General features: G+C 40.6%; 1 protein-coding gene across 3 annotated transcripts in view; it reads right to left on the bottom strand.

Moving 5' to 3' along the window:
* Window positions 1-191: 191 nt before the first annotated feature.
* The window catches only part of LOC144505467 (gamma-aminobutyric acid receptor subunit beta-2), a 240,101-nt gene continuing 215,790 nt past the window's right edge, over window positions 192-24,502 (bottom strand). Inside the window, exons 6-10 of one of the 3 annotated variants that reach the window (XM_078231577.1) lie at window positions 9,807-9,944; window positions 5,688-5,840; window positions 3,426-3,667; window positions 2,963-2,971; window positions 192-539 (exon numbers count right to left, since the gene is read on the bottom strand). In XM_078231577.1, the coding sequence (XP_078087703.1) occupies window positions 192-539; window positions 2,963-2,971; window positions 3,426-3,667; window positions 5,688-5,840; window positions 9,807-9,944 (890 nt within the window). Of the gene's footprint in view, window positions 540-2,962; window positions 2,972-3,284; window positions 3,315-3,422; window positions 3,668-5,687; window positions 5,841-9,806; window positions 9,945-24,502 lie in introns of all 3 variants that reach the window. The other 2 variants (XM_078231576.1, XM_078231575.1) reach the window with 2 other exon arrangements.

The raw sequence follows: 24,502 nt of genomic DNA, 5'->3' as shown, positions 1-24,502 counted from the left end.
ACTACAAACACAGGAAAAGGAGTTTCAATTAACATAAATTACACAATGAAGAGTACAAATAGAGCCAGCCATTAAGGAGTTAAAGTGCATGCAAAATTTGTCCTGAACAATCTCAGTTTCAAAACGATGGTTCCACCTTGTTGCAAAACAAATAATGTGTGGAAAGACACTGTCTGTGCACATTCTTCAGCTTAATTCACATAATACAGCCAGTAGATCACATTGAAGAATCCAAAAACAAGGGGAAATATCATCCGTGACCATTTATCAATGGCATTCACATCAGTCAAATCAGGGATGTTAATTTTCAGCTGGGATGCACGCCTCCGTAGCCTACTCTTCTTTTGGGCCACATGCCTTTCCAAGGCGCTCCTTCCAAAGTTGTGCCTGGACAATCCTGCCTTTCTATACTGAATGCCGGAGCTGTCGTATGGCATCATGGTGCTTCTGGGATCAGTGATACCCATTGTGATCTCAGCAGCACTCATTTCATTCTTAATTTCAAGTGTGCTCAACAGAATATTTTCATGTGGATCCATCTAAAAATGAAAAAGAACAATTCTATGAGATAAGGAAACAGAATTTCAAACATTTTTCAAAACAAAAAACTTACCTGAAATTGCACAAAGTTTTTGAATTGGGTGAATGTAGGCTCCAAACTTAATATTTTAAGGAATCTCACATGATATTTCAAGCAATCTCATATGATGTGACTTAATGGTAATCTTGGATGGGAACCAGTTTTATCATATTATTGATGTCCTACCAGACAGCTGAACTGACTGCCAAGAAGTTGAAATTCCACCTGTTAAGTAGTGAAAGCACACTCTCAGAAGAGGTGGTGAAAGCACCAGCCTCTCACCATGGCGTGGCTGGAGCTCTTCAGTTTCAGTGCTCAAAGCTTTTGCAGCCTGTGAATTTCACCGAAGAAGCATTCCCAGCTGTACACTCATCCAGTTGACTCTGAGAGTTGTTGACAGCTTAGGAAATAGTTGCACTGGCTGTTAAAGCTTGAATGGTTGGTTAAACCAACAGTTAATGATCTATTTGCATATGCCAATTACATATCCAACATTTCCAAGGGAGTTCCCTGCTTGCCTGCAAACCTGCCTGGGAAAACGAGGATGTGGATGAGATGATTTCAGAATCATGATCCATAAGACCATAAGACATAGGAGCGGAAGTAAGGCCATTCGGCCCATCGAGTCCACTCCACCATTCAATCATGGTTGATTTCAACTCCATTTACCCGCTCTCTCCCCATAGCCCTTAATTCCTCGAGAAATCAAGAATTTATCCATTTCTGTCTTGAAGACGCTTAACGTCTCGGCCTCCACAGCCCTCTGTGGCAATGAATTCCACAGACCTACCACTCTCTGGCTGAAGAAATTTCTCCTCATCTCTGTTCTAAAGTGACTCCCTTTTATTCTAAGGCTGTGCCCCCGCGTCCTAGTCTCCCCTGCTAATGGAAACAACTTCCCTACGTCCATCCTATCTAAGCCATTCATTATCTTGTAAGTTTCTATTAGATCTCCCCTCAACCTCCTAAACTCCAATGAATACAATCCCACGATCCTCAGACGTTCATCGTATGTCAGGCCTACCATTCCTGGGATCATCCGTGTGAATCTCCGCTGGGCCCGCTCCAGTGCCAGTATGTCCTTCCTGAGGTGTGGGGCCCAAAATTGCTCACAGTACTCCAAATGGGGCCTAACCAGTGCTTTATAAAGCCTCAGAAGTACATCCCTGCTTTTGTATTCCAAGCCTCTTGAGATAAATGACAACATTACATTTGCTTTCTTAATTACGGACTCAACCTGCAAGTTTACCTTTAGAGAATCCTGGACTAGGACTCCCAAGTCCCTTTGCACTTTAGCATTATGAATTTTGTCACCGTTTAGAAAATAGTCCATGCCTCTATTCTTTTTTCCAAAGTGCAAGACCTCGCACTTGCCCACGTTGAATTTCATCAGCCACTTCTTGGACCACTCTCCTAAACTGTCTAAATCTTTCTGCAGCCTCCCCACCTCCTCAATACTACCTGCCCCTCCACCTATCCAATGGCATGATTAGGGAATTTAACTAAAACCCACCTCCTCCCATCCGTTAAAACTCCCCGAACTAATCGTTCTACTTGTCATGCAACTAGGTTAACAAGGTGCACTCTACAAGAGACAGAAAGTGAGAAGATAGACAAATTCAGACAGAAAAGCAGACAGAGAAGGAAAAGAGCAAAAGAGAGAAAAGGAGACACTAGCAGAGATAGGCAGATTTTAGTAAGGCCAATTAGTGTTTTCTTTGTGTTTATTTAGCTGGGGGCCATCAGTAGCAGCAGGATATGTTACTAAAACCTGCTCCTAATGGTCTAGCAAATCCCACACTTTACTATTATCAACCCAATGGGTCAACTCCAATTTAAACAGCAGAAGCGGCATGCAATAGACAGAACAAAGCAGATCAAATCAAAGCTCTGCATACCTGCCAGGTTCAGTTATGAATAGTGGTTGGCAGTTAAACAACTAAATGGAGCAAGTGGCTCCACAAACACTCATATCCTCAATGAAGAGGGAGCCCAGCGTATCAAACAAGGCTGAAGCATTTGCAATCATCTACAGTTAGAAGTGCCAAGCGGATGATACATTTTGGCCTCCTTATGGGGTTCCCAGCATCAGCCAGCCAATCTTCAATCAATTTGATTCATTCCACATTTTTAAGGCTGAAGACACTGACCAGGACAAAGGCGGGCTCAGACAACATGTCAGCTGTAGCACGAAAAAACTGTACTCCAGAACTAACTGTGTTCATAGCCAAGCTATTCCAATAGAACTACAACACTGGCAACTACCTGACAAAGTGGAGAATTGCCTATGTATGTCCTAATTACACAAAGGAGGACAATCTTTTCCTGTAACATAGGTCAGAGATGGAGATGCTTGCTGAAGATTTTGGTGTTCAGTATGACTGGCAGCTTCTCAGATACTAAAGCAGTCCATGCTTGTATGCAATAAGACCTGGATAATACTCAGGTTTGGGCTGATAAGTGGCAGAGAATATTTGTGCTACGCAGGTGCTGGGCAATGACATTGTCCAACAAGACAGAACCTAACCATCTCTCCTTAAAATTCACTGGCATTACCACACACTATTAAGATGGTCTGACATGTAAGGATTATGTTTTCAATCGATAGATGACAAAGAAATGCTTGGCCATGGAATTATTTTATTTACTCTTCAGCAAATGTTCAATTGAGAATGACTGCAGGAAGGTAGAACAGAACTAATACTATTATATAATTTTCTTCGTTCCTCCCTTTGTAACAGCTAGGAAAATATTGATGAAGTCACCTAGTAAGTATTCCAGCCAATGCATGAATCAAAAGCCCTCTGAAATGCTTCAGCCTAAAATGCTCTTTTGAAAAAACTACCTTGGCTTCTGCTCTTATCTTCTCGTTGTTGGCTTTTGCTGCTTTCTCTGCAATCTTCTTTTGACGCTGTGGCCCTCTTCCAAAAAATATGTAGTTAACCAGGGCATACTCCAGTAGGGCCAAGAATACAAACACAAAGCAACACATCAAGTACATATCAATAGCTTTAACATAGGGGATCTTTGGAAGGGTCTCTCGCAGATGGGTGTTGATTGTAGTCATTGTAAGTACCGTAGTAATACCTGTAAAGGATTATGTAATTATGGTCATCAATATTTATTTATTAGCATTTTCATATTAGATATTATCATTTACAATGCTACAAAAATAAAACGATAAACAACATTTGTTTTCAAGGACTGTATTGAAATAGCTTACACTGCATTCCAACTTTTCCAATACTTTCATTAAAAACTAATCAGTAGTCTATCATGATGGGCTGAATGGCATCCTTCTGTGTTGTAACAATTCTGTGATTGATTATGGGCGGGATTTTCTGGCCATTCTGCAGGATCTTCTGGTAACACTGATGACAACCCCTCGCTACGGCAGTGGTGGGTGCGAACAATGGGAAACCCTGTTGACAGTAGTGGGAACCAAAGATCTCCAATGGCAGGATGCCTCTTTCATTGCAAAGAGAGGTGGGGGGGGGGGCGGAAACTCCCACCCCATGTTTTTTGTGCCTAAATCAAAATGAATAAAGACCAAGGAACAAAGAAAGGTACAGCACAGGAATAAGCCCTTCGGCCCTCCAAGCCTGTGCTGATCATGATGCCCTAACTAAACTAAAAAAAACTTTCTACCCTTACTCGGTCTGTATCCCTCTACTCCCTCCCTATTCATGTACCCATCCAGATGCCTCTTAAATGTTGCTAATGTGCCTGCTTCCACCATCTCCTCTGGCAGCACGTTCCAGACACCCACCACATTCTGTGTGAAAAACTTCCCCCGCATATCTGCCTTAAATTTTCCCTCTCTCACCTTGAACCTGTGCCCCCTTGTAATTGACACTTCCACCCTTGGAAAAAGCCTTTTGACTATCCACCCTGTCTATGCCTCTCATAATTTTGTAGATCTCTATCAGGTCTCCCCTCAGCCTCCATCTTTCCAATGAAAACAATCCTAGTTTATTCAACCTCTCCTCATAGCCAACACCCTCAAGATCTGGCAACATCAATAACAATTTACAAGAATGAAGAACTCTGCATGATCTTCTAATTCTTGCACAGAGTAGGTTACACCCAAAGTTGGCATAGTGGGAATTCATGCCTGTTGAGACCCTTATAGAGAGGTCAAACTTGAACATGTCAATTGGCCTTCGATGCAACTGATTACCTTCTCTAATTGGAGTGGTTCTAATTGGGAACTGTAACATTTTAAAAAGTTTTTCTTCTGCCTTGGGAAGTTCCTGATTTGCATCAGAAAACTGGATTAAGTCCTGGGCAAACCATTATTTTTCTTGTCCACCTTAAGTAGTACAAGACTCACAGAGCCACTGATATGTTGAAAAGATTAAGCTGTCAGAGTATCCTGAAACCTGACTATAAAGTATGAAAGTACTGTATAGCATTTAGGCAGTAGAAATCTTGTATTTTCTGACCATGTTCTTTAATAACATGTGATGATCACAAATAACACGAGTGGTTGAGAATGGGATTTCCCAGCCTTTCCCACCAGTGGGATTTTTTAGTCCCACTAAGGGTGACCCCCGTAGCAAGTTCCCCAGCATAGTGGCTGGCAAGCACCGCAAATGGCCACTGACTCTGGTGGGACTGGAAGATCCTACTGGTGTTTAATGGCGGCCACCTTCACTGCTTGAAAACCTGCCACAGGGGTCCCAGAAAATCCCTACCTCAATCAGGAAACTACCTGGCAGAGATCCCCAATTGAAAAGATACTCTAAAATAACTTAACCTTGCATCTGTGAAAAATTCTCACGAGGTAGTTAAAATGTTTAAACATTCCATCTCAGTTTTAGAATGCAAAATAGATATACTTCACGGCAAGTTGTCAATACAAGAGTTAATTCGAGAACATTTTAAGATCCGTGTTGGGCATAGTGATCCTACAGAAATAAATGGTCTTTAGGTTCAGCCAGTGGTAAGTTATCCATGTTTCCAGATTGCGGTTTGCATATTTAGAGATCTTAATTATTTCTTTTCAAAATTATTCCCTGAGTGAAATATATTGTGCAGAGGAACAAAAGAAATTGTAGGTTGTAACAGTAAGTATGGTAGCTTGGAGATACTTAAAAAGACATACCTAAAGCAACTCGTGCAGCAGATGCATCATAATTGATCCAGAAAGAGACCCATGAGAGGATGGTGATCAAGATGGAGGGCATGTATGTTTGCAGAATGAAGTAACCAATATTTCTTTTAAGCTTGAAACTGAGGGAAAGCCTGGGGTAAGAACCTGGAAAGCAACATTATACAAATATTTTAAGTTCTGGCAGTGAATTGAATATTAAGTCTGATGTATTGCATGTGATTGCTGACAAGCAAAAAATAACACACATTTCTAACTCTTTGATGCTCTTATAGCTTTACAAATTGTAAACCACATTATTCATCAAGTATTTCGACAAATGGTGAATACCAGAGTGCATGGTTCCCATTAAAATTTGATTGTTGCACATGGTCTGTTTAATTTTTTTTAGCAGAAATATTGCCTGAACAACAATCCAAAAGTTAATATTCTCATTGGGTAAGGTGAAAAACCTCAAGACAGAAGCTCCAACATTTTATAGCAACATCTGAGGCTAGAATTTAGTGCTGCAACAGCATCACTCTGGGTTCAAGTCCCACTTCAGGACTTGATGGCCATGGAACATGCATTCATAATGTGGCTAAGCAGATTGACTGGAAATCCTTCCAATATGCCCGGTGGTGGGCAGTAAGAACAGGAGAGTTTCCTGGCCAGCCATACTGCAGAAGTCAATACTTTGTCAAGTATAATCATGTACCAATCCAATGGAAGTCCATAGTTGCCAATGCCCTCTTAGGGCATGGTACCTGAAGGAAGAGGATTAAGGAACAACAAGTTATATTTACATAGTGTTTTCAATGAAGTTGAATGTTCCAAGGTGCTCCAGAGAAGCCTTATAAAACAAAATCTGACACCAAGCCACAAAATTAGATATTAGGATGGATGACTAGAAACTTGGTCAAAGTGGTATGTTTTAAGGGAAGTCTTAAAGGAGGAGCAAAAGGTAGGGAAGCGGACAGGTTTAGGGAGGGAATTGCAGAGCTTTTGGTAGAGGCAGTTGAAGGCATGATTGTTGATGGAACAGTGAATAAATTTGTGGATGCGCATGAGGCCAGTACTAGAACAGGACACAGTCTATTCCACGGCATGCAGGGAAACTCCTGGCCTGTTCCTGTGCTGTATTGTTCTTTGTTCCACATGAACGGAGTGGGAATGGAGGGATACAAAAGAGTGGTCTAGTTTGGACCAGGGAGTGGCGCGGGCTTGGAGGGCCGAAGGGCCTGTTCCTGTGCTGTATTGTTCTTTGTTCAGACTTCCAGATTTCCTGACAAAAAAACCTGCCCCTGCCCTATGCAGCCTATCCATGTCAAGTTTCAGCTAATATTGTAGATAGTAATTTAAAGCCAACTCTATGCTGGGGAATAAATGTTAAAGTATTACCACACCTGTTAATCTATCCACCTGCTCCATATTTCAGGATTCCATCCCACTGGATAGAGTAAGTAGAGGGTGGGAAGAGGGAAAATGAATAATTGCAAGTTTGAATGATCTCTGATTGAATGTTTGTTCCAGAAAATGTGGTTCTCAGACAAGTTACAATTCGTGCTGAGGCTCAATAATGAATTGCCGAACAGTGCCCTAGAATTGCATTCATGCAAGATTAATTTGGACAGGAAAGTTTTGGAGATAAAATGACTGGATATTGCTTCAAATTATTTTACAATGTTGAGAAAACGATAAACTGGAGAAGATATAAAGCTAGTTTCCATGCCTGAAAGAGTAGATAACATTTATATACATATATATACATATTTCAGCCAGCATGAATCAAGACTTCACCATCAAGTCCATGAGAAATGCCCTGATCTTAGATATTTTAAGATTGGGTGGGGAATACCAGCACTCAGTTTTGTGTATTTGATATCTTTCTTTCCTTGAGATCAGACCTTGGAAGCTAAAGTTCCAGACCAGTTCTTGAGTATAAAAATATAAACTGTTTGTAGAGATAAAGAATATGTTTGTACTGAGGAGGGCTGTTTGGTTGATGTTCGGTAGTTTGTTTTTTTTCTCTTTATTCTTTCATGGAATGAGGGCATTGTTGGTGAGGCCAGCATTTGTTGACCATCTCTCATTGCCTTTGAACTGAGTGGCTTGCTAGGCCATTTCAGAGGGCAGTTAAGAGTCAATCAAATTACTGTGGGTCTGGAGCCACATGTAGGCCAGAGTGGGTAAAGATGGCAGGTTTCCTTCCCTTATTGACATTAGTGAACCAGATGGGTTTTATATGTCCCTACAGCATTTGCATGGGCCTCTACATTACTAATCCAGTCACACTACCACCAAGCCCACCATCTTCACCCACACTCCCCTATTCCTATCTCCTTAGAATAGAAGAGCAGTGATATACTTCTGAGGCAGTATAGGGCTCTGGTCAGACCCAATTGGAGTATTGTGAGCAGTTTTGGGCCCCATATCTAAGGAAGGATGTGCTGGCCTTGGAAAGGGTCCAGAGGAGATTCACAAGAGTGATCCTTGGAATGAAGAGCTTGTCGTATGAGGAATGGTTGAGGACTCTGGGTCTGTACTCATTGGAGTACCTTGTTGCGAGGCCTGGTTAGAGTGGACGTGGAAAGGATGTTTCCATGAGTAGGAAAAACTAGAACCAGAGAGCACAACCTCGGGCTAAAGGGACGATCATTTAAAACAGAGATGAGGAGGAATTTCTTCAGCCAGAGAGTGGTGAATCTGTGGAACTCTTTGCCGCAGAAGGCTGTGGAGGCCAGGTCATTGAGTGTCTTTAAGATAGAGATAGATAGGTTCTTGATTGATAAGGGGAGCAGGGGCTATACGGAAAAGGCAGGAGAATGGGGATGAGAAAAATATCAGCCATGACTAAATGGCGAAGCAAACTCGAGGGCTGAATGGCCTAATTCTGCTCCTATGTCTTATGGTCCTCACAACAGGGATCCAGTGACACAGAGGCAGAAAAGACAACAGTTGAGAGAGGCTAAGTTCAGTGTGTCAGAGAGAGAAGTTGGGGGGAGGGGGATTAATCACTCTAAGATAAGCTGCAAGGTTAGTGAGACAGTAATTAACTGAGTAATCAGCAATAGGACTCAACCTAGTGATCAGTTTAGCAGAGGAAGACCGAATTTAGGGAACTCATTTGTTTGCTTTGCAGTTGAAGAAACAGTGAATTTAGAGTGCAGTTTTTGGTTGTCTCTGGGAACGATAGAGTAAGACAAGCATCAAGTGAATGCTCAGGAATCAAGCTAGTGGTGACTCTTCACTTGTTTGTTTGGGTATACATCTTACCAACTTTTTTGTCTGGTGTAATATTGTTCACTTTTCTTGCTTGAATAAATACTTTATTATTTGTATTAAAATTTCAGTAACTGTGAATTCATTCAGTAACTTTCCTCCACAGTTTCTAAAAAAAAGTTAAGGTCGATCATAGAATCTCTACAGTGCAGAAGGAGGCCATTTGGCCCATCGAGTCTACACAGACACACCTTGTTTTTATCTTACCCAGGCCCTATCCTTGTAAGCGTATGTATTTACACTGCTAATCCCCCTAACCTACACATCTTGGGACACTAAGGGGCAATTTAGCATGGCCAAACGACCTGACCTGCACATTTTTGGATTGTGGGAGGAAATCGGAGCACCCGGAGGAAACCCACGCAGACATGGGGAGAATGTGCAAACTCCACACAGACAGTCTCTCAACGCTGGAATTGAACCTTGGACCCTGGCACTGTGAGGCCAGTTTCATTCTGGGATCTTACCTTTCCAATATAACAGCAGTTGGGATTGTAACATTGTACAAACCAAAAAGAGTTGCTAAATTAATTTTAGTCCCTTAACTTTAGTCACCTCACTGCATTTCTGAGGTGGGGATTGTGAGGGAAGGAGGCCAGTTACCTTCTGACCTGATTCCTCTCTCATCAGACCTGACTACCCCCCTGATCACCTGACTGCTCCCCAACCAGATAGGAATAACTAAATTAGACGGAAGACGCTGTGCTATGCATTTCTCCCACAGCCATGATTGGAAGACCCGGAAGATATATTCAGTAATGGTGGGTTGGGAAAAGCTTTGTGGGCTGTGACAATGCGTGTAGCATTGGAATCTTTTGTTCACACATACATAGTATATACATTGTTAGGTACCTGTAGAGAAAACAACATTCTTGGAAATTAGGTGATAATCGACAATAGAAAACTGTGGCAACTCAATCTTCTCCACTCCAGTCACTGCTCGAGTACCACCACGCCAGTAGAACTCAATGTCATCTGTAGTGTATCCATCTGGAAAAAAAATGGGAAAGTGAATTGTTGGGGAATAGATGCCATCTATCATGTTTGACATTTGACTTTTTCAGCAATAATCAAGTTTCAAACACTTACTGATGATATTAAATATACTACTTGCTATTTGAGGTCAACTATTACAGACTGTGCAGCTTTCAAGGAATACGACATATTTTAAGAAATGTAGAACTATAGAAGTTACAGCATAAAAGGAGGCACCCAGGTGCCATTTCTAATTCCACCTTCCTGCACCTGGCCCATAGCCCTATAGCTTACAGAACATAAGGTGCAGATTCAGGTACTTTGTAAAATAATTTAGGCTCTCTGCTCCACCACCAACAGGGGCAGTGAATTCCAGGCACCCATTATCTCTGCATAAAAACATTCTTCCTCAAGTTTCCTCTATATCTTCTGCCACTTATCTTGAATCTATGTCCCCTGGTTCTTGAACTTTCTGCCAAAGGAAACAATTTTATCCTGTCCACTCTATCTTTTCCCCTCATAAGTTTGCACACCTTAATCACATCACCTCTCAGCCTTCTTTGTTCCAAGGAAAATAACCCAACTTATCCAATCTCTCCTCACAACTACACTTTTCTAGCCCTGACAACATTCTTGCAAACCTCCTCTGCACTCTCTCCAGAGCAATTACGTTTTTCCTGTAATGTGGTGACCAGAACTGCACACAATACTCCAGTTGCGGCCTCACCAGTGTTTTATACAATTCCAACATTATACCCTTACTTTTATATTGTATAACTCTTCCCATGAAGGAGAGCATTCCATATGCCTTCTTTACAACCTTATCGACTTGAACTGCTGCCTTTAGGGACTTGTGTACTTGTACGCCAAGATGTCGCACTCATCTATCCATCTTAGTATATTCTCATTTATTGTGTACTCTCTATAACTGTTTGACCTCCATAAATGTACAACCTCACACTTCCCTGTGGTAAATTCCATCTGCCACTTTACCGTCCACTCCACCAACCCATCTATATCATTATGGAGATTATAGCTATCCTTTACACTATCCGCTATTTGACCAATCTTTGTGTCATCTGCAAATTTCCCAATCGTGCCCCCCACATTCACGTCCAAATTGTTAATATATAACACAAACAGTAAGGGTTCCAACAGCAAGCCCCGTGGAACACCACTTAGAACAACTTTCCATTCGCAAGGGCATCCATCGACCATTACTCTTTGTTTTCTGCTATTAAGTCAATTTTTTAATCCAGTTTGCCACATTGCCCTGTATCTCATGGGCTTTTACTTTTATGACAAATTTGCCACGTGGGACCTTGTTAAACACCTTGTTAAAATCTATGTACATAACATCCACTGCACTACCTTCATCAACCATTCTTGTCCCTTTGTGAGGCAAAACTTTCCTTTAATAAATCCATGCTGACCATCCCTGACTAGTCCAGGCCTTTCTATAAGACATTTAATCCTATCTCTCAGGATCGATTCTACTAATTAGCCCACCACCAATGTAAGACTAATTGGCCTATGATTTTTTGGCATTTCCTTCAATCCTTTTTTAAACAATTGAACTATGTTTGCATTTCTCTCGTCCTCCGGAAACTCTCCCGCATCTAGCAAGGATTGGAAACAATCCACCTGGCCCTGATGACTTATCAACTTCCAAGGATCCCAACCCTTTGAATACTTCCTCTCTCTTTATGATTATCCTGTCCAATATCTCACAGTGTTCCTCTTGGACTACTATATCTGCATCATCCCTTTCCTTTGTCAACATGGAGAGAAAATATTCTTTTCAAACCCTTCCCACAGCCTCTGCATCTACACACAAGTTCACTTATTTATCTCTGATAGGTCCCAATTTTTCCTTACCTAACCTTTTACCATTAATATACCATTTGGGTTTTGTTTACTTGCAAATCTTTTTTCATGCCCTCACTTTGATTTCCTGATTTACTTTTTTACTTCATCCCTGCACTTCTTATATTCATCTAGGCTCTCTGCAGTGCTTAGTTCTTTGAGTCTATTGTACGCTTTCTTTTATTGTTTGGCCTTCCCATGTATTCCTCTAGACAACCAGGGAGCTCTGGATATGGCAGTACTATTATTATTTTTGGAGGGGACATGTCTACTTTATACATTTAGGATCTCACTTTTCACTGCTTCCCACTGCTTTTCTGCTGATTGATCCTCTAGGAGTGCTGTCCAGTCCACCTCAGCCAAGCCCCTTCTCAGTCCTACAACATTTGCCTTATCCCAGTTCAAAACTTTTATTCCTACTTTATCTCTGTCCTTTTCCATCACAGTGCTAAATCAATCTGAATTGTGATCACTATCTCTGATATGGTCACCAACTGTCACTTCTTCAACTTGCCCTTCTTTGTTCCCCAAAGCTAGGTCTAAAATTCTATCTCCTCTTGTTGGGTTTGTCACAAATTGGTTGAAAAAATTTCTTGGACACACTGCATGAATTTTTCTCCCTCAGTGCCCCTTATATTGTTGATATTGGGGGAGTTAAAGTCTCTTACTATTATTGCCCTATTGTTCCTACAGGCAGAAATTTGCCAACATATTTATTCTTCTATCTCCCTTTCACTATTTGAGGGTCTGTAGTATACTCCCAGTGGTGTGACTGCCCCTTTTTTATTTCTAAGCTCAACTCATAAAACCTCATAAAAGTTTGTTGACCTGCTTAGTATATCATCCCTTCTCACAATTGGAATTGATTCTTTAACCATTCGTGCTACCACCACTCCTTTTTTATATCCCACTCTATCATGCATGAAGACTCTATAACATGTGTAACATTACAATTGGCAATTGCTGGCTGTGGTACTACTGGACAAACATTTCGCGGAAAACTTTAACTGCCCATCCCCTCACCCAAGATGTGCAGGCGGGGGTTGGAGAGGTAACTATGTTAGCAAGGTAAGAAGTCTCACAGGTTGATAGGTTAACCTATCAAGGATTGGTTAACAGATAGAAACAGAGAGTTGATAGGTTAAAGTCTAACATTTATTTGGAATCACGAGCTTTCAGAGCGCTGCTCCGGTGATGAAGGAGCAGCGCTCCGAAAGCTCATGATTCCAAATAAACCAGTTGGACTTAAACCTGGGTGTTGTGAGACTTCTTACTGCGCCCACTCCAGTCCAACACTGGCATCGCCACATTATGTTAGCAGGAGTCAGAAAAAACTGCTGGGACAATAGCTATATTGTTGGGCAGAGTATGAAACAAGAAATTATTGGAACTTATAACACAGGAAATGTAATAATTGTGGGGGACTTTAATTTTCATACAGACAAGAACAATCACATTGGCAAGAGTGGTCTCGAAGATGACTGTGTAGAATATTTTAGTCACAGATTCTTGGAGCAATAGGTTGCAACTAGAGATAAATCTATCTTGTATTGTGTATTGAAGCAGGGTTATTTAGTGATGTCGTGGTAAAAGATCTACTGGGTAATAGTGAATATAATATCACTGAATTCCGTGTTAACTTTGAAAGTTACAAACTCCAAATGCAAACAAGAATCTTAAACTTTAACAAAGCCAATTACATAGGTATGAGTGGAGAACTGGCTAAGGTTAATTGGGTAAACAGTCTAAAAGATAAGGAGATAAATGAACACTGGGAAACATTTAAAGAAACAATAAAACATGTTCAACAAAAATACATTCCATTGAAAAATAAAAAAAACTTTGCATCCATCCTTGACTCATTCAAGAAGTAAAAGATAGTATTAGACTAAGAGAAGTTTAAACTGTTGCAAAATAATAAATAACAAGACTGAGGATTGGGAGTGATTTAGAAACCCGGAAAGTTTGTCCAAGAAGTTGAGAAAAGCGGGAAAATAGAATAAGTATTAAGTAACCAAAATTATAAACACAGGTTATATATATATTTTATAAGCATATAAAAAGAGTAGCTAAGCTAATCATTGGTCCCTCAGAAACAGGGGAAATTATCATGGGGAATAAGAAAATAGCACAGGCACTGAACAAATATTTTTTGACTTCCTTCACAGTCAAAGACACTAGTTTCATATCAGAAATAAACAGTAACCCGGGACCTAAAAAGAGTGAGGAAATTACAGAAATTATTAGCAGAGATAAAGTTTTGGAGAAGTTTAAGAAACTAAAATCTGACACATCCCCAGGACTCGATGGCCTGCACATTAGTGTAAAAGATAGCTGCAGAAATAGTGAGTGTGTTGGCTATGATTTTCCAAAATTTCTTAGATTTGGGAATGGTTCCATTAGATTGGAAGTTGGTAAATGTTACACTACTTCTCCAGAAAGGAGGGAGAGAAAAATAATGAACGACATACAAACATACAAATTAGGAGCAGGAGTAGGCCTTCAGCCTCAAACTTGCTCCACCATTCAATAAGATCAAGGCTGATCTCATTTTAACGTCAACCCCACATTCCCGCTTACCCCTGATAACCTTTCACTCCCTTGTTCATCAAGAATCTATGTAGCTCAGCCTTAAAAATATTCAGACTCTGCTTCCACTGCCTTTTGAGGAAGAGAGTTTCAGATACTCACGAGCTCTGACAAAAAAAAATTCTCCTAATTTCTGTCTTAAAGGAACCAGTTGGTCTAATATCAATTGGTGGAAAATTTATGTTATTGAAGTTGAAGTTAATGAAGTCTTAACAATGCAATTAGAAAAGTATAATATGATTAAAACAAGTCATGGTTTTACTGAAGGGAAATCCTGTTTGACAAATTTATTAGAGTTTTTGAGGTTGTAACTAGTGGGATAGATAAAGAGGAACCAGTAGATATTGTATACCTGGATTTCCAAAAGGCGCCACGCAAATGGTTAATAGGAAGATAAGGGCTCATAGAGTTGAGAGTAATATTTTAGCATGGATAGATGATTGGTTAACAGATAGAAACAGAGAGTTGATATAAATGTGGCTTTTTCAAATTGGCATGCAGTGAATAGTGGTGTATCGCAGGAATCATCCAGCAAGGCATTTGGACCATGCAGTCAATTACAGAGTAAATGATTATTTCTGTGAACACTGTAGTGGGGTGCACAATCATGGAGACTTTCATGATTGCTCTGCTGGAAGATCAGACTGCTGGCATCATGGCTCTGGAGTTTTGTATCTCCTCAGTTGTTCTATACATGAACAGCACAGAATGAAGTGTAAGGGTCATAGTTTGAAGCTTTCAGGGACAATGCAGAAGGGTAAACACTCTGCTCAAAGTTTCATACCGCAATTATCTAAAGTATCCTCCATGGAGGATTAGAGGCCAGTCAACCCCCTTACAGCAAGCTCCTATGACTAGAAAAACACTTTGCAGGAATATTGGAGTAAGACAACAAGTACAGAGACCGACTCAAAGTGATTGCGTTAGGATAATTTAATTAAGCTCTAAAATGCACAATGTGCATGTGATCTGAACAGTTTTATTTGGTTTGCTTTCTTGTTGGCCTTCATATTCATTGATTAGGGAATAATGAGCTAATAGGGCATATAGAAGGTAGGAGAAAGAAGTAGGCTGTTTTTCTTTATTTTTTCACAAGACATAGGCATCACTGGCCTGATGAGCATTCATTGCTCATGCCTAATTGCCCTTGAGAAGGTGGTGATGAGCCACTATCTTGAACCGCTGCAATCCATGTAGTATAGATATATCCACGGTACTGTTAGGAAGCGAGCTACAGGATTTTGACTCTGCAATCGTGAAGGAATGATGATATAGGCTGGAATTTTACTGCCCCATCCACCATGGGAATCAGAGTGGGCGAAAGGTGGACCATGGAAAGATCCGTTGACCTCAGATGGGATTTTATGGTTTCGGGACAAGCGAGGCCGTAAAATCTTGCCCATAGTTCCAAGTCAAGATGGCCTGTGGCTTGGAAGGGAATTTGCAGGTGTTGGTGTCCCCATGCATTTCACTGAGCTCAATCCTTTTCAGCAACAACTTCTATGCTCTCTCTTTGTTAAGAGGGCGTCTTTCACCTGCTTGATTGGCATTTGGATTGCAAATTGGCTGAATTTGCTGATGTTACCTGTTGTAAATGGGCATAGAAATTGAGGACTAGTTACATTAATAACCATAGGCAATGTTATGCATCCAATGCTTCTGAGATAGAGTTGTTGCTGCAACACGTGATATAGCCTTCCTGATAAAGTCGAGATGCTAGCCACATTACTTCTCAACTTGATATAGGAAAGCCTAGTACAGGAGACTCATTTGCTGCTTAGGCAACTGAGGATGAAGAGTAAGAGCAAGGGACAGTTCTTCTGCCAGCTGGCTTATCTCTGCATCAGCAATTAATTAGTGAAAGATTCTGTTGAATCATCCTTTCCTTCCACAATAGACTCAACAGTCCCTCATGCTTACCTGACAAATTCTTATACCCAGCTGCTTAATTGACCAAAATGTTGAATGTTAAGAAAATAATTCAAAGCAACAAACTGGTTGATCACAATGTTTGTTTGCAGTGATGCTTGAGAACTAAAAATCAAAGTTATGTAAACTCTTTAGTTGCCTGTCTTAGCTCAATTGTCTATTAGGTGCTCATATGAAAAACTCCCCCACTTACAACAGTATGTGAGGTGGAAGACTGCTGAACTTCTACTAAGAGTAACTGAGATGAGTATGATGAGTAAATCGAGGAGCACTGGCGAATGGGCCCAGATTAATGGAATTTGGTGCTGGCAGACAGTCTGGCCAAGTTGGATGTCTGACCTCAACACAGGCACTCCTTTTGTACCTGACAGCAGGGGAGGAGGAATGTTGCTATCACGACAAAACAGCATCTGTGGGATGACACTTTGGAACTCCTTTTCCATAGTGTATTTCATGTGTTGAAAACCAGAGGAGGTGAAGAGGCCTAGAGCAAAGATAGGACCAGCTGGAATTACTGTCAGACTGATTATTGTGGTCCCTATTGCACTGCCGATAAAGCTGATCACATACTCTTTGATTCACTATGTCTCTTTGGAAGAGTCCATACAAATTGAAGCTGCATTTATCCATACTCGCTGATGTAGTGGACAGGTTCTTTGGCAGTCAGCGGAAGACTCTGGTAGTTTGTTGTATAGCTATTTTCTTTTGTAGATTTTGACCCTGAAAATCATTTGCATCCTTCTCAGGAAGCTTAGGATGCAAGCTTGCCCTCCAGTGTGCTGATTCATGGGCTGTCCCCATCCAATACATACCCCCCCATACAATATGGGGTACCAGTTTCTGAGATGGTGTAAGCAAGAATAAAGGTGAGTAATAGAGCATTTTCAAAACAGTTCAGTTACATACAGGTGAGAGTGGCAAACTGAAACTTCTTTATTTTTCTCACTGTCTGTAAGTACAGGTGTGGCATATTTCCCTAAACCTTCTGGTTATGAAGTCAATTTTAAACTGACTCACTGCTAAAGCTCTCTTAAGGATTAAATCAGAAGTTTTGTTTATTCATACAATTGAACCCGGGGAAGATCATCACAACCAAGTACACACACAAGCACACAAGAAGGAGATAGGGAAGAAATGAGTTTTACAATTAAGAATAACTTGAAAAAAAAAGAAACCCAAAGATATGGATAATAATTCATGTGAATGTTAGAATCCAGAAAGTCAGAGTCCAATGAGGGTTTCTTCACATGTGAGTTAAGGTTCAGCAGTTGCTGAATTTCTTCAAAGTTCGTGATTTCACAGCAATGAGGTTGATATACAGAGATTTATTTTCTCTACAGTGGGAATCTTCTTGAGAACCATGTTTTGAAGAGGTTTAGACTTGAGGCAAGGTTTGTTGCCAGCCTGGAATGCTGGTTAGGTGTTGACAGGCTGGATGTTAACAGCAGACACCCCTGGCAGTTCAGGAAAATAACATTAAAACATTCCAAAGGGGTTGCCCATGGATGAGTCAATTTCAGGTTAATGATCAGTTTCTATGTCTCTGGTAAAAATCCATTGTTCACCTTGAGATAGAGGCTGACTATTAGTGGTTCCTTGGGTATAATGAACTTTGATTGCTCTCTCTTTGTTATAAGTCCAGGCTGTTGAGAGAGACCACCCTGCTACTTCCTTGTTTCATTGATTGTAATGGCTCCACACAATGATAGCTGTGAGATTCCACAGGATAAGGATTGAGTTTTGTCTGTAATTGCTGTTGGAAGTTTCCAGAACTGTAGCCAACTTGCAAATCATGTGACCTGTAGCAGCCATGTTCTTGGTCCAACAAAGTCCATTTTTAAATAAGCAGAAAGTAAGGTTTGATTTCAAAAGTTTATGATCTCTTTCATGTTTCATGGACATGGCAGTCAGATAGTATCAAGGATAAGAAGAACGTTGAGTAAGGTCAAGGCCGGTTAACTTTGTCATGCAGATTATCTCATGCAGAGAGCTATCAGTGAGAAGAGAAAAAAAAAGTGTAAGGAGGCCAAATGTTTTGTGGTCTGGGCCTTTCACCCTTACCAGTTGCAAAAGTCCTGACTTGCCCCCTGCCCACAATATCCACAGAGGCCTCTGCCAACGAGTATAGGATCTGATGAATGATCTCCTTCTTCATATCTAGTATATCTTTGTTGTTGTGTTCCAGCTTGTTCTGCAAGAAGAAAGGAAATGTGTGTGGGTGGGTGAAAAGCTGTGTAAATGTGATTGTCAGGACAAAGTAAATCTATTGGTACATGAAAGATGGAATAAGTCTGCGGAAGTGAAACGTGAGTGGAATGATTCTGAGGATAGTATCAGGTGCAAGGTGTGCCAATAGCAGCAAAAAATAGGTTTGGTTAAGCATCCTGTTGTGATTGGAGGAGAGTTATCGGAAGACTTGTTACTGTGGGCTCACAAGTGGTGTGGAGTTAAGGAGTCAATAAGAAAGAAGATGTGAGTAGGAGTCTTATCTTAGCAGCACTAATGAGTTCAACAGTCCCATTGGTGCCAGGTCCTGAGTGCAATGCTCCTGACATTTACTTGTTTGAACATCTCTCACCACTGCGCCATACCACTTACCATCAGAAGAAAATAGCAGCTCGTTCCTCCTGGTGATATTTGCGTAACATCGCCAGCAAAACATCATAAAATCTGAGGGCCCAGCAATATTTTTGTTGGCTCTTTTCACTTTTTTAATGGAAAATCAGCGCACAGCATCCTGCATCTTCCCTTTTCCACCTATCCAATCAGCAAGACGTCAATCAAAATAGCCAAGACAGTTGACAGCTCTTGTTGAGGTCACAGTGTGCACACTTAAGTGGCACTGACTTTGTGCCATTATCTGCTGATAAGCCAATTTCTCAGCTATAGTGTTGGATGTTCGTCATGCCATTAAACTTGATTATTTGCAAAGTGGGAATAGGCAAAATCTAGTCCTACTCCTTTTTGCTTCTTCATAGCTAACCTATGCTCCTCGCTTATGGAGCATTTCTATCATTTTTGGCTGCACAGTGAAATAATAAAGGAAAAAATAGGACAAATTAATATGATTCTTTTTAGGAAAAAATCTCATTAGGGTCTTCATTATGATGCTTTGGTCATTTATGAAGATGCTGTGGCTAGCTTCTGATGTTTTATATTACTTTGAACAAACATGAAATTGTAATGATACAAAAACTATTTTCATTTTAATTGTTATTTCATTGGATAAGGGAATGCAATCACAAAAAACATTTTGTTTATTATGTAGTCCTAAAAGTTTGGAATTTGTTGACTGAAACTGAAATTCATAGATCTTAAAGTGTATATCACTTGTTGTGAAAGGATCCAATAAAAATAAGAATGTGGTATTTTATCATTAAGGGAGATCTTGTGGCACAGTGGGTAAAGTCCCAACCTCTGTTCCAGAAGCTCCTGGTACAAGTCCCACTCGAGGACTTGATGGCCAAGAAAGAGGCATTCATAACATCGCCAGATAGGTTGATTATCAACTTATAAATCCTTCCAATAGATCTACAGTTAGAATGGGGTTGCCGGGGGTGGGGGGGGGTGGGTTGGATCTCCTGGTCAGCCAGGCTTAATGTGGAGTGGCATCCCTCAAGCCACAGCCTCTTGTCAATAGGTTCGCGACATGTCCTGTGAAAAACTAGCTATGGAAACAGATGCAAGCATATACTTTGTCTGCCTCATGTGTCTCTTAGAGTCTCTGCAGTAGACATATTCTGGATCCAGAAGCCTCATCTCCATGTCCAAACTATTATATGAGGGGGGGGGGGTGGGGGGGCGAGGGGAAGAGGTAAGGGTCAGGACATTGCTCCCATTTGTGGGAAACCCAAGCTATTACAGCAGTTTCAATAGCTGTTGGCATTTCCAGAAATGCTTTCATTATAACTTTTTTTTCTTTATTTTTTTTGGTGTTGCTCCCAAGGCTACCATTTGCTGCCCATCCCTAATTGCCCTTGAACTGAGTGATTTGATAGGCCATTACAGAGGGACTGGAGTCACATGTAGGCCTGACCACGCAAAGACAGCAGATTTCCTTCTCTAAAGAAGATTAGTGAATCAGTTGGGTTGTTACAACAATTGATAATAGTTGTTTTTAATTCCATGTTTGTTAACTGAATCTAAATTCATTCACCTTCCATGATGGGATTTGAACTTATGTCCTCAGAGCATTACCCTGGGCCTTTGAATGACTAGTTCAGCGACATTACCACTACGCCATCACCTTCCCTTAGTAATGCGTGACTATTTTCCACAACCTGTCATAATCCACTAGGAGAGGGGTGTTGTAAGTTTACAGTTTGATCGACAGCTCATGAAAGGATTGAATGGCCTTGATGTGGTTATGAATACAAATATTAGATTTATAGAAGATTAAGTACTTTAGGAGATTTAAATGTATGGAATGTGCTTTCATGAATGAGAGTGTGTTTTATGTGGTGAAGTCTATAATAGATATTTCAAATTTTATTTCATCCTAATCTCAGCATGGCTCCTAAGATCTGTCCATGTTGGATGCTGGATAAGTTGGCTTGGAGGATGTAAGGGGAAAAGGTGGTGGGTGGGAAGCAGAAGGAGACATGCGGATGGGTGTTGGGTGGGTCATGAGTTGTCACGAAGTTGATATCTGAGCCAAAGGGGCCCATTGCTGTGGGTGTGTGACATGAGCTGGCATAAGTTGGCACTAAGTTGATATAGGGGCTATAAGGGGTCGTAGGTTGAGTGGGGGCCTAGATTGGTATGTATGAGTATGGAGATAACTGGGGGAATGAGTTGGCACTATGTTAGTAAGGGGTAAAGAAGGGCCATGGGTGGATGGGGGGCAAGGGTTGACATATGTACGGACATGGGGAGTGGATGGGAGAGTGAGGGGAGAAGGCTAGAGGTCTGAATGTTTAAGAAAACAAATGGGACAATGTCCCAGAGAACCAAGGCAGACATTTTAATCAGCCTGCATTGGCACCCATTGTGGCCGCTCTGGTCTGCACCCAGGCTAGAAGGCCTGATTCCATGCCTTGCCTGCCCCTCGCCAGGAACAAAGATCCTGCCACTAGGGCCACTTTTTCCCGAGGCAGATGTGGTGAGCAGGGAAATTGCCAGTTTCTGCACATCCGCCTCAGGTGTAAAATTCCAGGCCCATGTATTTGAAAATGATGTACTCTGACCATTCAAACACTGAACATTCGGAATCAATTGAGAATTTCTGGGAATGCTGTGAACTGTTCTAACACTTAACGGTAGTATAATTGTTTACTGGTTTGAGTCAGATAGTGATTCTTTAAAAGCAATTATTAAAGAATCAGAAAAACTTGTTTGGCCTGCTGAAACTTTGATAGAACAACAATAATAGATTTCACTTGTACGATATTGTGGAACTGAGCACAGAAGCATAATTTTCAGTTCCCTGACACAGCATTACTCAATTGAATTTACTTGTTGGTTACGATTTATTTGAATTAACAAATAAAAAACACACCATTCAAACATGTACCCATGCATTAGCTCAATTATATCATTAAACAATAAAGAATAAAGGACTCTCCTAATTATAGGGGAAAAATCCCTCCAATGTCTCACCACTACCTGGCACCATCTTGCAAATCTCCCCAGTGTGGTTAAGGGATTAAACTCATGGTGCCTCCTCATAAGACAGAGCAGGTTGCAATACTGAGTCACAGAATTAAAGTGTTATTTCAGCTCCAGTTCCTTTTAAACTCACAATGCTGTCATAATCTTGGATTGAGACAGTAATAGTTCATGTAATTTGTATGCAATGAAACCTACAGATAACAGGCTTTGATCCATCCTGACTTGTTCATAGTTTTTAATTGTTTACTAAATCCAATTTAACAATAAAAAAATGAAATTTCTATAGTAGGCATCCTCCAGTAAGACTCTTAAGTGCATAGAGACAGATTTACAAGATTAATAGATTTTGTTTTTCTGAATTATATTTAAATTTAATATAAGTATATTAAAATATAATTAATGCAAATTGTGTTCAGTAATGTTTAAGGACATTTAATCCAGTCAGACAGAGTAACAGTTATATGCAAAAAATAACACATGTAAAAAATAATACGACAAACACACCAGTTTAAATCATTCGATATTTTGACATGTCAATGGTAACTTTAACACTTAAAAATATACTAATATCGATTGTATATTATAAATAATCAATCTGTTTTATAATTCAAGTAAGGTTATAAGTAAACAGTTTGTGTTTAACACCATGTGTATCACATAATGTGTGATGGCACCACATTGTATTGGCAGTAAGAAAGGCTACTGAGTTCACTATGTCTAACAACCCGGCAGTTGGAATGTCTCTTTCCAGCATAGATGAATCCACATGACAATCTGGAAACTACCAGATGGTCTGATGTTGCACCAGAATGACCATGTTTTTAAAAATGGCAGATGGGATAAATACTTGGAAGACATTCAAGTTCACAGAAACACAGATACAGATTCACATTACCATCATTGTATAATTGGTACAATGTGGCTGAAATTAATAGTTATCAAATAACCATCAACCAACAACATTACTGTTCTAAGACAACTTCATTAAAGGTGTTTTCCCATTACACTCTCATCAGCATGCATTAGATAATATATAGTAAACAACGTAGGGATATGGTCTAAATGGTGCAGAAAGTTAGCAATTTTTTATTTCCCTGACAGATTAGAATCTAGACAAAGTGATGAAATAAAAACCTCTCTAGGCAACTGGAAGGATCTTGTGTGAAATAAATCTGAAAGTGGGAATCTCCATCATGTCTGAGTAGTCATGGACACATAACAAACTTCAACCTGTGCACTAGATTGTCTGTTTCATTCAGAGAATTCACAGAATCAACTGCTGAGGAAAACAAAAAATATTAACACTAGTGCAAAGGGAGGTTGCTTATTTGAGTTTCTCTTTAGGACAAAGAAAGAGGACTGTATTCTTCATCTGGCACGCGCCATTACTGACCTGAAAGTTTTTGGAGGTGATGAAAATAGAAAAAATGCTCCACAATGAAGAACTATCATTCTTATCTTGATGTGCACATCATCCTTTTTTAAAAATAAAAAATGTCCAAATATTAAATGCTGTTATCAGCATGCTATGGAAGAGCTGTTAACGATTTCTTTATTTCCAGTAAGAAAAGTTGAGTAAAAATAAGACTGGTTCAGAACTAACATACTAGGTAAATGAATGACTTCCCCCACGATAAGTTTGGTGGTGGGAGGAAGGGGGCATTTAATTAGGTGGGAGAATGGCAGGTGGGCACCATGCCACCTTTCTGACACTAATCCAATTAAGTCTGTTTTGGTAAGACTCATGGAATGTCCACTTAAAGCCCTCACCTTGCTGCTGGTATTCACCCAGCAGCAGGCAGGAGACTCACTATGCAGGAAGTCCATGAAGCAAACCCTGCTGGAGTTGCTTCTTGCTGCTGGTCCCCTATCCCCATCCCTCCCAGGCAATGACCCACTCCGAACATCACTAACTTGTGCCTGGGTCCATGGCAATCCTTGGCATTGGGTGGGTGTAGTACTGGCAGCAGCCACCAGTTTTCTGGTGGCAGTACCAAGCAATGAAGAGCTGCCAGCTTCTGATTGGTGGGTGAGGCTTCTATACCCCCCGCCCCAAAACCCCCCCCGCACCCACCTGTGGTTTTTGATCCCAGGGAAATCTTGCTGCTGCAGGTTAAGCGCCTGATTGGCACTTAATGCAGTGGGCCTTCCTGAAAAGGAGCAACACGGGATGATCGCCAGCTCTCCAGCCAATGGGCCAGATCCTGTCACTACATTAAATGCTGCTCACTTTTTCACTGACTGGAGACAGAAGATATATTAACAACCTGATTGCCAAATAAACAATAGTATATGTGAAGAAAGAGTTTAATCAACTGAAAATCAAACAAAATTATTTAGTGTAGGTAGTCTTCATAATAATAAATGTACTTCCTTATATTTTACTTTGAATAAAGTTTAGCTACCAGATACAAAAACAGGTCGGAGATCTTTGTATTTAGAAGTGGCGGTTGATTCAATGAGGAATAACGCAGGAATTCATCCAGCAGCAGGTTGGAGACTTGCCACACAAAAGGGTCAAGAAGCAAAACCTGTTGGAATTGCTTCTGCCCTTGCTGCTGACCCTCACCCCTTCACCT

The sequence above is a fragment of the Mustelus asterias genome, chromosome 16 (assembly GCF_964213995.1).
Source record: "Mustelus asterias chromosome 16, sMusAst1.hap1.1, whole genome shotgun sequence".
Classification (NCBI taxonomy): domain Eukaryota; kingdom Metazoa; phylum Chordata; class Chondrichthyes; order Carcharhiniformes; family Triakidae; genus Mustelus; species Mustelus asterias.
Note: the sequence above shows the minus strand (reverse complement) of the source record. Positions and strands in the feature narration are given on the sequence as shown.